At 38.8% G+C, this 13,205-nt stretch overlaps 1 protein-coding gene across 1 annotated transcript in view; it reads right to left on the bottom strand.

Annotated features, from left to right (window-relative positions):
• Positions 1-13,205, bottom strand: part of LAMB2 (laminin subunit beta 2) — a 177,081-nt gene that overhangs the window by 109,925 nt on the left and 53,951 nt on the right. Inside the window, 6 exon segments of the mRNA XM_053720712.1 lie at positions 6,888-7,000; positions 8,082-8,261; positions 9,985-10,096; positions 10,098-10,124; positions 10,126-10,175; positions 10,919-11,039. Coding sequence (XP_053576687.1) covers positions 6,888-7,000; positions 8,082-8,261; positions 9,985-10,096; positions 10,098-10,124; positions 10,126-10,175; positions 10,919-11,039 — 603 coding nt within the window.

Genomic DNA, 13,205 nt, shown 5'->3' with positions numbered 1-13,205 from the left:
AGGCCAAAAGGCAACCATGCAACGCTTCATTGGATTTAATTTGCCTTCATTAACCAAAGTCTATATACATATAAATACAGTGTGTGTGAGTGTATATATGTATGTACGTGTGTGTATATATATATATATATATATATATATATATACAGTATATATATATATAATATATATATATATATATATATATATATATATATATAAATATTAATTGTGAGGGAGGAAGTCTTGGTGAGTTCCCACACTTTCTTTTGTAGGACTTGACCCCTGAGAAGAGAGGACTTGCCTTCAGCAGAAATGATAACCGAGAAAGAATAGACATGACAGACACATGTGCTCTTTCAGTTTTCAGGGATGGAAAATCCACTACTTTCAGACTTAAATTGCTGGGAAATGGGGCAAAATAAATAATGAAAGTATATTGTACAGTTGTTTTACTATGCATAATGATTTATATTACAACCTCACAGTGTTACTGTCCCTTTAAGGCCACACCCTGCTCTCAGCAAGACTGATGGTGATTGGTGAATATGTACATATGCCGTTTTTGTACTATCATTTGTTTTTAAGCCATAGAAATAACTGTATGCAGGTGAGAAGTACTTGAAACCCCTGACTTTATCTTAAGAAAAAAACCTGCCTGTTTTATTGATAACAAATGACACTTGCAGCCTAAGAGTGATTAAAGCAGATCCATTGGTGTTTAACAGCAGTGGGTTCACCTTTACATTAACCCATTGGCTGCCAGTGTCATTAGGTGAAGAGAAAAACAGAAGATTTAACTAAAAAAAAATAAAGTTGACTGAAACTCAGCTTTTTTTAAAACAAAAGTCTGCAAAATATTAGGAACACATGATTTTTTTTCAGAATGAGTTGATTTAAGTTTTAGGGGGCGATTTATTAAGCTGCGAATGCAACAGTTTCTGCGTGAGCCTTCAGGCTCGCCGGAAACAAAAGTTAAGAAGCAACAGTCTAAGACCACTGCTCCTTAACTCATCTGCCACCTCCGAGGTGGCGGACAGCAATTATCCCGATAGGATACGAAATGTGCAGTGTTAAATGTCGGCATTTAGCGATGTCGGGTGGACATGATTCGCTACAGTGTATCATGTCCGTCCGACATTTAATAAATCTACCCCTTAATCTTAGCAACTTAGTTTGAGCAACAAATTGTGTTTAAGCAATTATAAATGAATGAAGCAGTCCCTTTAACTAGCTTGATAAAACATATGTCGTGCGTACTCTGTGCCATCATATTCCGCATCAGTCTACGGATAAAGAGATCTGTGCCTTATTATTTTATTTCCTACAACACTATCAGCCCATGCTTCTGAGAGCAGGTGCTGGTGCAGACCACGCACTGTACTTAATCGTGTAATTACAGGCACAGCAGAGTGCGAGGGGGAGTTTTACCAGTTTGTGCCCATCAGCAAATTCCCTGGATTTCCATTAGCAGCAAAGATCCAGTTCCACCAGCTGCTATGTGGAATTAGCAAGAGGATGTGCCAGTCATAACAAGGAAATGGTATTTCCTGTGGCAGCTCACAAGGTGTACAGAGATTAGACACACGCTCTATACATTGTTATTGTGCAGGAAAACTACACCCTTTGTATTAATAAACACATTCAGTAATACAACAGCCCTGCCCTTACCTATAATCCCCTCAATAAAAAGTAAATATCTACTGAGTTTATGAGGAACTAAATACATAAATAATGTCCTAAACTTAAACTTCTGGGATCTGGGTTCTCATAAGAATTTGCGCCCCAATATCTCAGAGCAATGTCACTGACACAGTGTGGCAATTTTGCTTCTAGCAGGTGGTCTAATTCCAGTTAAAGGGATATGAAACCCCCAAATTTTCCTTTGTGATTCAGACAGAGCATACTATTTAAAAACAGTTTCCAATGTACTTGTATTATCAAATTTGCTTCGTTCCCATGATATTGTTTGTCTAAGAGATATATAACTAGGTATATTTAGTGCTGCAGAATCTGTTGGCGCTCTACAAATAACCGATAATAATAATAATATCTGGAGTACTGAAAGAGTGCTGCCATCTAGTGTTTGTTCAAATAGCTAACTTTCTTGCAAAACTGCTGCCATATAGTGTTCCAGACATGTGCAGAGGGAGATTTTAGTGTTATTAAATATGTGCATATGACATGCCAGCTGTAAGATTGTAGTAAGAGAACTTGTGGCCAAATTAAAGGGACAATAATGTGATCTTTAATCCACAAACAGAACCAATATATTCTATGTGGCAAAATGCTACATGTACTGTGTAGAAAAATGTAAAGCTGCTTTAATATATATATATTCATTTTCAAAACCTTGTCATTTTCCACAAACTCCTGGTGCAGCGTCACCCCCCAACTGCCTGATTTTCGCTGGACAGTGCCGATTTAGGGGTCTGTACCGCTGTCCCGAGTTGCTTGCCATCTGTCCCGCATTGCCCCATGCATTTTTTTATTTTACTTTTTTAAATTCTATTGGACCCATACTCAGAAGCAGCTGGCTTTGCTCTCACAGGGTTAGATTCCTGTTAGATTCCCTATGGAAAAGGAATGGTGTGTGGGTTAAGCAGGAGTAAGAAGGCTGTATACCCTCTGACCTCAGGTAACGGTGACCTCTAACCTCTGGTAGTGATGATGTCTAACCCCTGGTGATAATACTAGCATGCCTTCAGTTTTATATGATGAGCAGTTGTAACACCAGGGTAACAAACAGTGGCAGCCTCAGACTGCTAGCTAATGTGCTTGCCCAGGACCCCATACAATGAATTACAGATACCCATATATGATGTAGTGTGTGTGTGTGTATCTGTATGTTTAAGTGTGTGTGTGTATCTGCATGTATAAGTGTATGCTATATAGTGTGTGTATCTGCATATATAAGTGTAAGCTATGTAGTGTGTGTGTATCCGCATGTATAAGTGTATGCTATATAGTGTGTGTATCTGCATGTATAAGTGTAAGCTATGTAGTGTGTGTGTGTGTATCTGCATGTATAAGTGTGTGTGTGTATCTGCATGTATAGGTTTATGCTATGTAGTGTGTGTGTATCTGCATGTATAAGTGTAAGCTGTGTAGTGTGTGTGTGTATGTATGTGTGTGTATCTGCATGTATAAGTGTGTGCTATGTAGTGTGTGCATCTGCATGTGTAAGTGTAAGCTATGTAGTGTGTGTATCTGTATGTATAAGTGTAAGCTATGTAGTGTGTGTGTGTATCTGCATGTATAAGTGTATGATATGTAGTGTGTGTTTATCTGCATGTATAAGTGTATGCTATGTAGTGTGTGTGTATCTGTATGTATAAGTCTATACTGTGTAGTATGTGTGTATCTGCATATATAAGTGTATGCTATGTAGTGTATGTATCTGTATGTATAAGTGTGTGTATGTGTATCTGTATGTATGTGTGTGTGTGTATCTGCATGTATAAGTTTATGCTATGAAGTGTGTGTGTATCTGCATGTATAAGTGTAAGCAGTGTAGTGTGTGTGTGTGTGTGTATTTGTATGTATGTGTGTGTATCTGCATGTATAAGTGTGTGCTATGTAGTGTGTGCATCTGCATGTATAAGTGTAAGTTATGTAGTGTGTGTGTTTATCTGCATGTATAAGTGTATGCTATATAGTGTGTGTGTGTGTGTGTATCTGTATGTATACGTGTATGCTGTGTAGTGTGTGTGTATCAGCATTTATAAGTGTATGCTATGTAGTGTGTGTATCTGCATCTATAAGTGTAAGCTATGTAGTGTGTGTATCTGCATGCATAAATGTAAGCTTTGTGTGTGTGTGTGTTTCTGTATGTATAATTGTGTATCTTCATGTATAAGTGAATGCTATGTAGTGTGTGTATCTGCATGTATAAGTGTAAGCTATGTAGTGTGTGTGTATCTGCATGTATAAGTGTATGCTGTGTAGTGTGTGTGTATCTGCATGTATGAGTGTAAGCTGTGTAGTGTGTATCTGCATGTATAAGTGTATTATGTGTAATGTGTGTGTATCTGCATGTATAAGTGTAAGCTATGTAGTGTGTGTATCTGCATGTATAAGTGTAAGCTATGTAGTGTGTGTGTATCTGCATGCATAAGTGTATTATGTGTAGTATGTGTGTGTATGCATGTATAAGTGTATGCTGTGTAGTGTGTGTGTATCTGCATGTATAAGTGTAAGCTATGCAATGTGTGTGTATCTGCATGTATACGTGTAAGCTGTGTAGTGTGTGTGTATCTGCATGTATAAGTGTATTATGTGTAGTGTGTGTGTATCTGCATGTATAAGTGTAATCTATGTAGTGTGTGTATCTGCATGTATAAGTGTAAGCTATGTAGTGTGTGTGTATGTGTGTGTATATCTGCATGTATAAGTGTAAGTTATGTAGTGTGTGTGTATCTGTATGTATAAGTGTATGCTATGTAGTGTGTGTGTATCTGCATGTATAAGTGTATGCTATGTAGTGTGTGTGTATCTGCATGTATAAGTGTATGCTATGTAGTGTGTGTGTATCTGTATATATAAGTGTATGCTGTGTGTAGTGTGTGTGTATCTGCATGTATAAGTGTATGCTATGTAGTGTGTGTGTATCTGTATGTATAAGTGTGTGTGTATCAGCATTTATAAGTGTATGCTATGTAGTGTGTGTATCTGCATCTATAAGTGTAAGCTATGTAGTGTGTGTATCTGCATGTATAAATGTAAGCTGTGTGTGTGTGTGTTTCTGTATGTATAATTGTGTATCTGCATGTATAAGTGAATGCTATGTAGTGTGTGTATCTGCATGTATAAGTGTAAGCTATGTAGTGTGTGTGTATCTGCATGTATAAGTGTAAGCTATGTAGTGTGTGTATCTGCATGTATAAGTGTAAGCTATGTAGTGTGTGTGTATCTGCATGTATAAGTGTAAGCTATGTAGTGTGTGTGTATCTGCATGTATAAGTGTAAGCTATGTAGTGTGTGTGTATCTGCATGTATAAGTGTAAGCTATGTAGTGTGTGTATCTGCATGTATAAGTATAAGCTATGTAGTGTGTGTATCTGCATGTATAAGTGTAAGCTATGTAGTGTGTGTATCTGCATGTATAAGTGTAAGCTATGTAGTGTGTGTGTATCTGCATGTATAAGTGTAAGCTATGTAGTGTGTGTGTATGTGTGTGTATTATCTGCATGTATAAGTGTATTATGTGTAGTGTGTGTGTGTATGCTGTGTAGTGTGTGTGTGTCTGCATGTATAAGTGTATGCTGTGTAGTGTTTGATTTGCTGCCTAAGAGTATTAAAATATATGACTTTATTTAGAATTTTATATATATTACTTTGGTCTTAAGATTTTTTTTAAGTCCCATACCCGCTCCTGCCCACCACATATAACACTTTTGCCGCGGGGGTGGGGGGCTGTCCCTCTTTTTAATTTTGAAATGTTGAGAGGTATGTATTTAGATTTTGTGCTTCCCTAGGCACTGGCAAATATGATGTCCCCTAATTCTCCCACCCCAACAATTTTAGTTCATATGTACTTCGCAAATATCTTACAGCAGCCAGAGACGAGGGATACATGAAAAAGGTCATGTAACCACGGTGAGACAACCAGGGAAAAACTGTTTGTAATAAAACTAATAAAAAAAATATTTTGAGAACATAAGTGTGGGAAGTCATCCTGATTTTCTACCTTGTTTATACCTCCCAACATTTGTAGATAGGTATTAGGGACTCAGAAGGTTGACAAGGTTGTTGCTGTTTGTGGCTCGGCAGCGTTGGGAAGGGGTGAGGATATGATGGATAGTGGGTGGGTTTGTGGTTATGTCCAGGAGGTTTGTGGGCGTGTCTGAGTGGTCTGAGGGTGGGGCTAAGGGAAATTCTGCAAAAACAGGACATATGGCTGTCTCAAAGGGACGAGCTGAGGATTAGGGGTGGTCTCTCTCAAATAGGTACAGTTGGGAGGTTATTGGCCTAGGCCAACATACACCCCTGCCCTAGCGCTATTCATCCTCCCTTTATAGTACTGAGACAAATTTATCTGTGCAGTGATCACCGCTGGTCACCTTGTGCATCACTGAGCAGTGCACTTACTCCAGCCATAGGGATTTGTGCTCTGGGGGTGTAGAACGTGTCATGATTTTGAAGGTGTAAAAAATATATATATATATATTTATGCACTGTATACGGTATTTGTATGAATATGTATGAACTAATTTTTTTTACTAGTAAATATCTAAAAAAAAAACCCTGACAAATAAACTAAGCTAACAGCAAACAAAGTTTATTACCCTCTTCTCCACACACCAAACTCAGTTGCAGTAATCACCGTTGCCTAAATTGGCTAGGAAACGATGTACCTATTATCCCTATTCAGTCTCATAAATAAATAATGTGTTCAATAGGCCGTGATGTATTCCAGCACGTATCTCACCCACACAGTCTCAATTTTCCTTTTTCATCTAAAACCCCGGTCTACAGAGAGTGCAACTATTATCAAGGACCCTAGAAAGTCTGTTGCTCACCTCTCCTCCTCAGGGTAGACGCTGATATGTGGCGACCTCCTTGTTCGTGTGCAAAGTCCTAATGTACCAGCTGAGCCGTTCTCCTCCAGATTCGACCCCGCATCAAGCAAAGGTAAATTCATTCAAGAAAAGCAAAAACCTTGGAGTCCATATAGATAAAACATTTTTTTTTTAGTAATTCACCTTTTAAAATCCTCTGAACAGCGTATCCATGTTCCACACTGTCCCAATAACATCCGGATTATGCCGGCAGCGTCACAGGTTTTTGCTTTTCTTGAATAAATAAACAAAGCTCTCATATCAATACTAACATATATGTAGTTGCGTCTGTATATCCTGCTAATGTATGAGTGATCCCATAGCTAGATCTGCTGCACGTAAACTTACAAGACACTGGTTGCAGCTACGTCCGGTCACAAAGCGTTTGCAGAAGCAGTCACCACTGACTGAGTCACACTGAGAACCGTCTAAAACGGTACCTCTGGGGTCGCACTGACATCCTACAAAAAAAAAAAAAAAAAATAGCAGAGTTAATTTTATACAAAACATACTTTTTTGTCTTTATTTCCTATAAGTAAGAGTATTTTTGTCACAAATAGATATTGCTGTTCTTAATAAACCTGCATTTTGTTTTAAGGCTTGGACTCCTGTTCACCAAATAAGTTGCTGAAGTTTTCCCTAATAGCCAATAAGTACTGAAAGGGATATGGAACCCACATTTTTTTTCTTTCATGATTCAGATAGAGCAGCACTTTTAAGCAACTTCCTAGGTAAATCTTATTATCAATTTGTCTTCATTCTCTTGGTATCTTTATTTGAAAAAGCAGGAAGATAAGCTTAGGAGCCAGCCCATTTTTGATTCAGCATTCTGGGTAGCGTTTGCTGATTGGTGGCTACAATTTTAATGTTAACCCTGGTTTTCTCAATCCGCAGGTGATCATACAGTTATTTTATATTTTTGTTTTAAGATTTTTGCACAACATAACATTTTAAAAAAGTTTCCAATTTACTTCTATTATCAAATGTGCTTCGTTCCCATCGTATACTTTGTTGAAGAGATACCTAGGTAGGCATCTGTAGCACTACATAGCAGGAAATAGTGCTGCCATCTAGTGTTCTTGCAAATGGTTAACATTCTTGCAAATCTGCTGACATATGAAATGGGACGGCTCCTAAGCATTACGCCCCTGCTTTTAAACATGAGGGCGAAATAAAACTTGCTAATAGCAGTAACTAAGACAGTTGTTTAAAATTACTGTTTTATCTTAATCATGAAAGAAAAGAAATGAGGGTTTCATATCCATTTAATGCATTTTCAGCTGTTTTTCTATAGTGAACCCCAGTACGTTTTTGTACATATGGCCAGCCTGTTAATATTAACATTGCTGTAATGCTTATGTTGGGCGCACAATGTCCTGTACCAAGGTGGTTGGAGATTGGGGGAATATTATTGTTTTTTTGTAGAGCGCCTCATTGTTGTATGATTAGGTTGAGTATGTGGGTTTGGTGCAGTAAGTCACATTAAAAAGCACTGGATACTGATAGTGTTGGGTACTGTTACAGCAGTCTCAGAATACTTACTTTGACAGCCTTGGAAGTTATTTGCACTAAGCCCAAAGAATCCCGCCTTGCACCTGTCACATCTTGGCCCTTCAACATAGTTTTTACACCGACATTGTCCAGCAATGAGTTTCAAAACTTGGTCATCCTGAGCGTCACAAAGCCCTCCATTCAGAGAACCGTCTGGATCACAATCACAAGCTATAGCGGCATGGAATTAAAATAGAGGTTATTGGATAAGAAATTATAGCGAGTAAAGTTACGCAAAAGGGCGTGTTCTCGAAAAAGTCTGTAAGATTCCTGTTGTGCATCATATATGTAGAAATAGTACAATGTTTTTATGTATTTATTTGATTATCTCACTGTAGCAATGGAACATATCACTAGTTAATATGCACACTATGGGGCCGATTTACCATTGTGCAGGAGGACATGATCCACTGTAGCGTATCATGTCCGCCGCACATCCATAAATGCAGACAGCATACGCTGTCGGCATATATCATTGCACAAGCATTTCTAATGAATTGCTTGTGCAATGCCGCTAGCAGGGGTCAATCACCCAATCGTATCCGATTGGGCTGATTGCTGTCCGCCACCTCAGAGGTGGTAGATGAGTTAAGGAGCAGCGGTCTGAAGGCCGCTGCTTAACTCCTGTTTCTGGCGCGCCTGAAGGCTCGCGCGGAAACAGCTGCATGTGGCTGAATACGGGGGTTGATAAATCGGCCCCTATGTATTAGGGTTTAAGTGCATTGTATCTGTGAACATTTAAAAACAATAGTGTACATTATATTAATATTATTTAGATTACCCTGTATTTCATTACATTCATATAATGTTACATAATATTTATGTTAATTTATTGTCAAGAACACCCCCCATTCCTTAACATGATCACAATCTTCGCAATACAAACAACAGTTATAAAAGTTGTTGTTCCATGTGTGTAACTGGTATTACAGTAAGGAAATAGTTTTGTATGAACAAGATACGACTTCAAAATCATATATGGTCACTCTTTCGTAACCGAGAAAGTTTTTTTTTTTTAAATAATGACTAAATCTAATTTTAGTCATTACAGAGACACATTTTTTTCTTAAAACAAATGACTAGATAAATAAATGTAATTTTCAGTATATTATTTTCAATATGACCATTCATTAATCCCTTTTAGATGACAAATATGCTTTATGGGGCCGATTTATTAAGCCCTGTATGGCCCTGTATTCACCTGCTTCCGCGTGAGCCTTGTAGTGAAATGCTTGTGCAATGATACATGCTGACAGCATATGCTTTTGGCATTTATCGATGTGCGGCAGACCTGATCCGCAACAGCGTCCGCACATTGATAATTTGGCCCCATTGAATTTGTATGAAAGTAGAACAGATATATGTATGCTCACAGAGGCCTGATATTAAAAATCTCTCCGCTCAGGTGAAATGATTTAAGATATCTCGTCTTCGTTTGGTGAGGTCCATCATAAGTTTTTAGAAACACAAATTTTAATTTGAAAACTGTTTATATTACTATACAGGTTCTTGATGTCAAGGAGAGACACCTACATTACAATATAAGGTCTACAAAAATCTTAATAATTTGCATGCTTTCTCTCCATGCCAGCGAGGTTTTGAATATTTAGCCCACGGTGTTGAAGTTCTCTGCAAATATTTGTCAGAATTCTTCAAGCTTGCAAAACCCACACTTCCCAATAGAGGGACAGTTTGATTTAATTGAGAACTACACCAAATGAAAACATTGCGAGCTATGCAAGACAGATTTAATAAATTCATGCTGTACAAATGAACCTTTGCTAATCATGGTCCTCAGTAGATCAAGACCACTCAACATAGGATTAAAGAAAATAGAAGTATAAATACTAGTTAGCAACCCAAACTCCACACATAAGACACGGCCTATGGTTACCTCGGCATACGCTGCTGTCTCTGATGTCTCTGCTGGGGTCTTTGTAGAAGAAAGGTTTGCACAGCTCACAGTTACGTCCTATTGTGTTGTGCTGACAGTCGTCACAAACGCCCACCGCTTACATTGCTGGTGGATAGGTACAACGGCCATATCAAAGTGGCACTTACGGGAGTGGTTGTTGCAATTACATTCTGAAAAAAACATTCAATTACATTTTCTTAGAAAAGCCAGCACATAGAGTCAAGACACCTGCTGTGAGACGCTAGCAGCCTAAGACAAACAAGACAAAGCAGAGGGGTGTCAGCCCAGTACATGAGTGCACGAGCCTGCGCATTTCTCCCAACTGGTACAACTCGTGGCACAATGTGCACATGCATCATACAACATTGTGTTTCTATCTAATACTTGTCCACAGTTGTAACAAAATATAATATATGTAACCAGCTATCTGATGTCCAAATCCTGCTCAACTACATTAGATGGGTATAAACCCCCAAATGGTGGGTCAGACAGAGCACACAATGTTTAAAAAAGTTTCCAATTTACTCCTATTAACAAGTTTTCTTCTTTCTCATGATATTCTTTGTTGAAGAGATACCTTGAGCTTATGTCCCTGCTTTACACCAAAAGATAACAAAAGAACAAAGAAAATTTGATAATAGAAGTAAATTAGAAAGTTGTTTCAAATTGCTGCTCTCTCTGAATCCTGGAAGAAAATAAATTGTGTTTCATTTCCCGTTAATAAGAATTATGCTGTGAAGTAAAATTGTAAAAAAGTTTGGACTTTAAATATAGACTACAAAAGGTTATGCTTTTTATATAGACTAATCACATTTAACTCTCCCACATGAGAACTGCACAGTGAAGATATGTTCCCAGAGATGCCATTGGCCTGTCAGGTCATGTGATTCTCAGGGAGCGGGATAAAACTCACTTTTACAGGCGTTGGTGCTGTGCCCTTCAGCGGGTCTCCATGGAAGGTCATTGAAGAAACTATCGCATTTCTCACAGTTGAGCCCGTTTGTGTTGTGTTTGCACACGCATCTCCCATGAACCTATAGATTCAATTATACAAAAATGTTATAAAATGTTCAATTGCTGCTCTTTAATGTAGATAACAAGCTGAATAACCAACCCTGTCCTACCTGAGCACAGGTGAGAAATTCAGTCACTGAGATACTGAACAGCCCAAGCAGGGAAATACTTGATATTAAAGGGACAGCAAACTCTTTCAGACTGTATAAAGTGCTTCATTATACATAGTAAAATAAATGTGCAATTTACTATATCTCCCTCTTTTCCTGTAATATTGTAAATAAAACATGCTTATTGTCTCTTTTAAATTTGTGATATTAGCCATGTTTTAACCTGTAGTAAGCACAGAATGTGAACGTCACATGTCATCCTCATGGGGTCCCCCTTCTGACCCATCCTAGGGACCCCTGTTCTTCTTCTCAATTGGTGGCTGCAGTGGGAACCCCCCCCCCATGATGTCACAGTGTACATGTGCAGTGAAACTCCTCATGATGTCACATGCTACACAGTTATTGCTTGATCAGCGCAGGATATCTGTCCCTTATTGGCCACAGCAAAGGAGATAAGATATATTCAAGGGGCTATTTAAAGGGTTTGTCCTCAGACTTCACTATGCACATGATACATGCAGTTATTAAAGGGGTATTAAATACTTTTAGAATTTTGTCCCCTTTTCTTGTAACTCCATTCTAAAATTGTGAGCTTTTCAGTTCCTGTTAGAAATGGAAATGCAGAACACTGTTATATTCCACACAGTCATTGGCTGCACACTAGTGACCTATTTGTAACAGTCCCTAATTGGCCACAGCAGAGAAGGTAACCTAAGTTACAACATGGCAACTTCAATTGTTTTATAGACACTAAGGGGACAATTTATCAATGTCTATCCGGCATGATACGCTGTAGCGTATCATGTCCGACAGACATCGCTGAATGCCGACAGCATACGCTGTCGGCATTTAGCATTGCACAAGCAGTTCACCAGATTCGCTAGCAGGGGGTGTCAATCAGTCAGATCGTATAGGATTGAGCGGATTGCAGACATCTACATGTTATTAGACTAATCTTTTCTTTGAATGCATCACTCTATCATTTATTTAGAGCTTAATGTCCCTTTAATGAATACTATACATTATAATGACTCATTATGCCTCATCATTAATTGTAGGTGAGCAGCCCTGCTCTAGTAATACATTATATCCACGACTGCATCTTGGCCACAGATTTTCATATTTTCAAATACTACTTTTTTTATTGTAAAAATGTATAAACTGAATAATACATATAAATTAAAGGTGTGCACAGGCGGCAAATTCAGTTCAGCTGAATCTTTCATAACAAATATTTAAAAAAACTGTGCTATTCGGTATTTGTTTTGTTTTAAACTAAATAAATACTGAATATTTGTGGAGCATTGTCATTAGTTTTCATTGAACTAATGTAAATGTTTCTTTGTTACAGGTGACAAAAATGTTTACCTGTAGCGTTAAATACTTACCTGTAGCGCGCTGGAGATCTGAACTAATCCTGATACTTCACAGAGCCCCAGGGCTCGCTAATTGGAGGCTAAGGGGCCTATCTATCAAGCTCCGAATGGAGCTTGATGCCCCGTGTTTCTGGCGAGCCTGCAGGCTCGCCAGAAACAGCAGTTATGAAGCAGCGGTCACAAAGACCGCTGCTCCATAACCTGTCCGCCTGCTCTGAGAAGGCGGACAGACATCGCCGCAATTCAACCCGATCGAGTACGATCGGGTTGATTGAAACCCCCCTGCTGGCGGCTGATTGGCCGTGAGCCTGCAGGGGGCGGCGTTGCACCAGCAGCTCTTGTATTCAGTGAGGTCTGGTGGACCTGATCCGCACTGTCGGATCAGGTTCGCCAGACCTTGGTAATAGAGGCCCTAAGCGTGGTGGATACAATGGCAAGCCCTAAAAATCGTCCTCTTTAGCATAGGCCCTGGGATCCGCAGCGCTAAGCCCTAGTGCGCCCAGAAGCTCTGTGAAGACGGGTCAGGATTAGCGCGGCTCTCCAGTGCGCTACAGGTAAGTATTTTAACTCCCTAATCTAATTCATTTGCTTTAGATTTCATTGTGTATTCATTCGCATATTTGCTTTGTGAAAACAACACAAATATAGGTGTTTCCGTAACATGCGTGCACTCATAACAAAATGAATGCGCCGTCAAATA

Source organism: Bombina bombina, chromosome 7 (assembly GCF_027579735.1).
Source record: "Bombina bombina isolate aBomBom1 chromosome 7, aBomBom1.pri, whole genome shotgun sequence".
NCBI lineage: Eukaryota > Metazoa > Chordata > Amphibia > Anura > Bombinatoridae > Bombina > Bombina bombina.
This window is presented reverse-complemented; position numbering and strand designations above follow the sequence as displayed.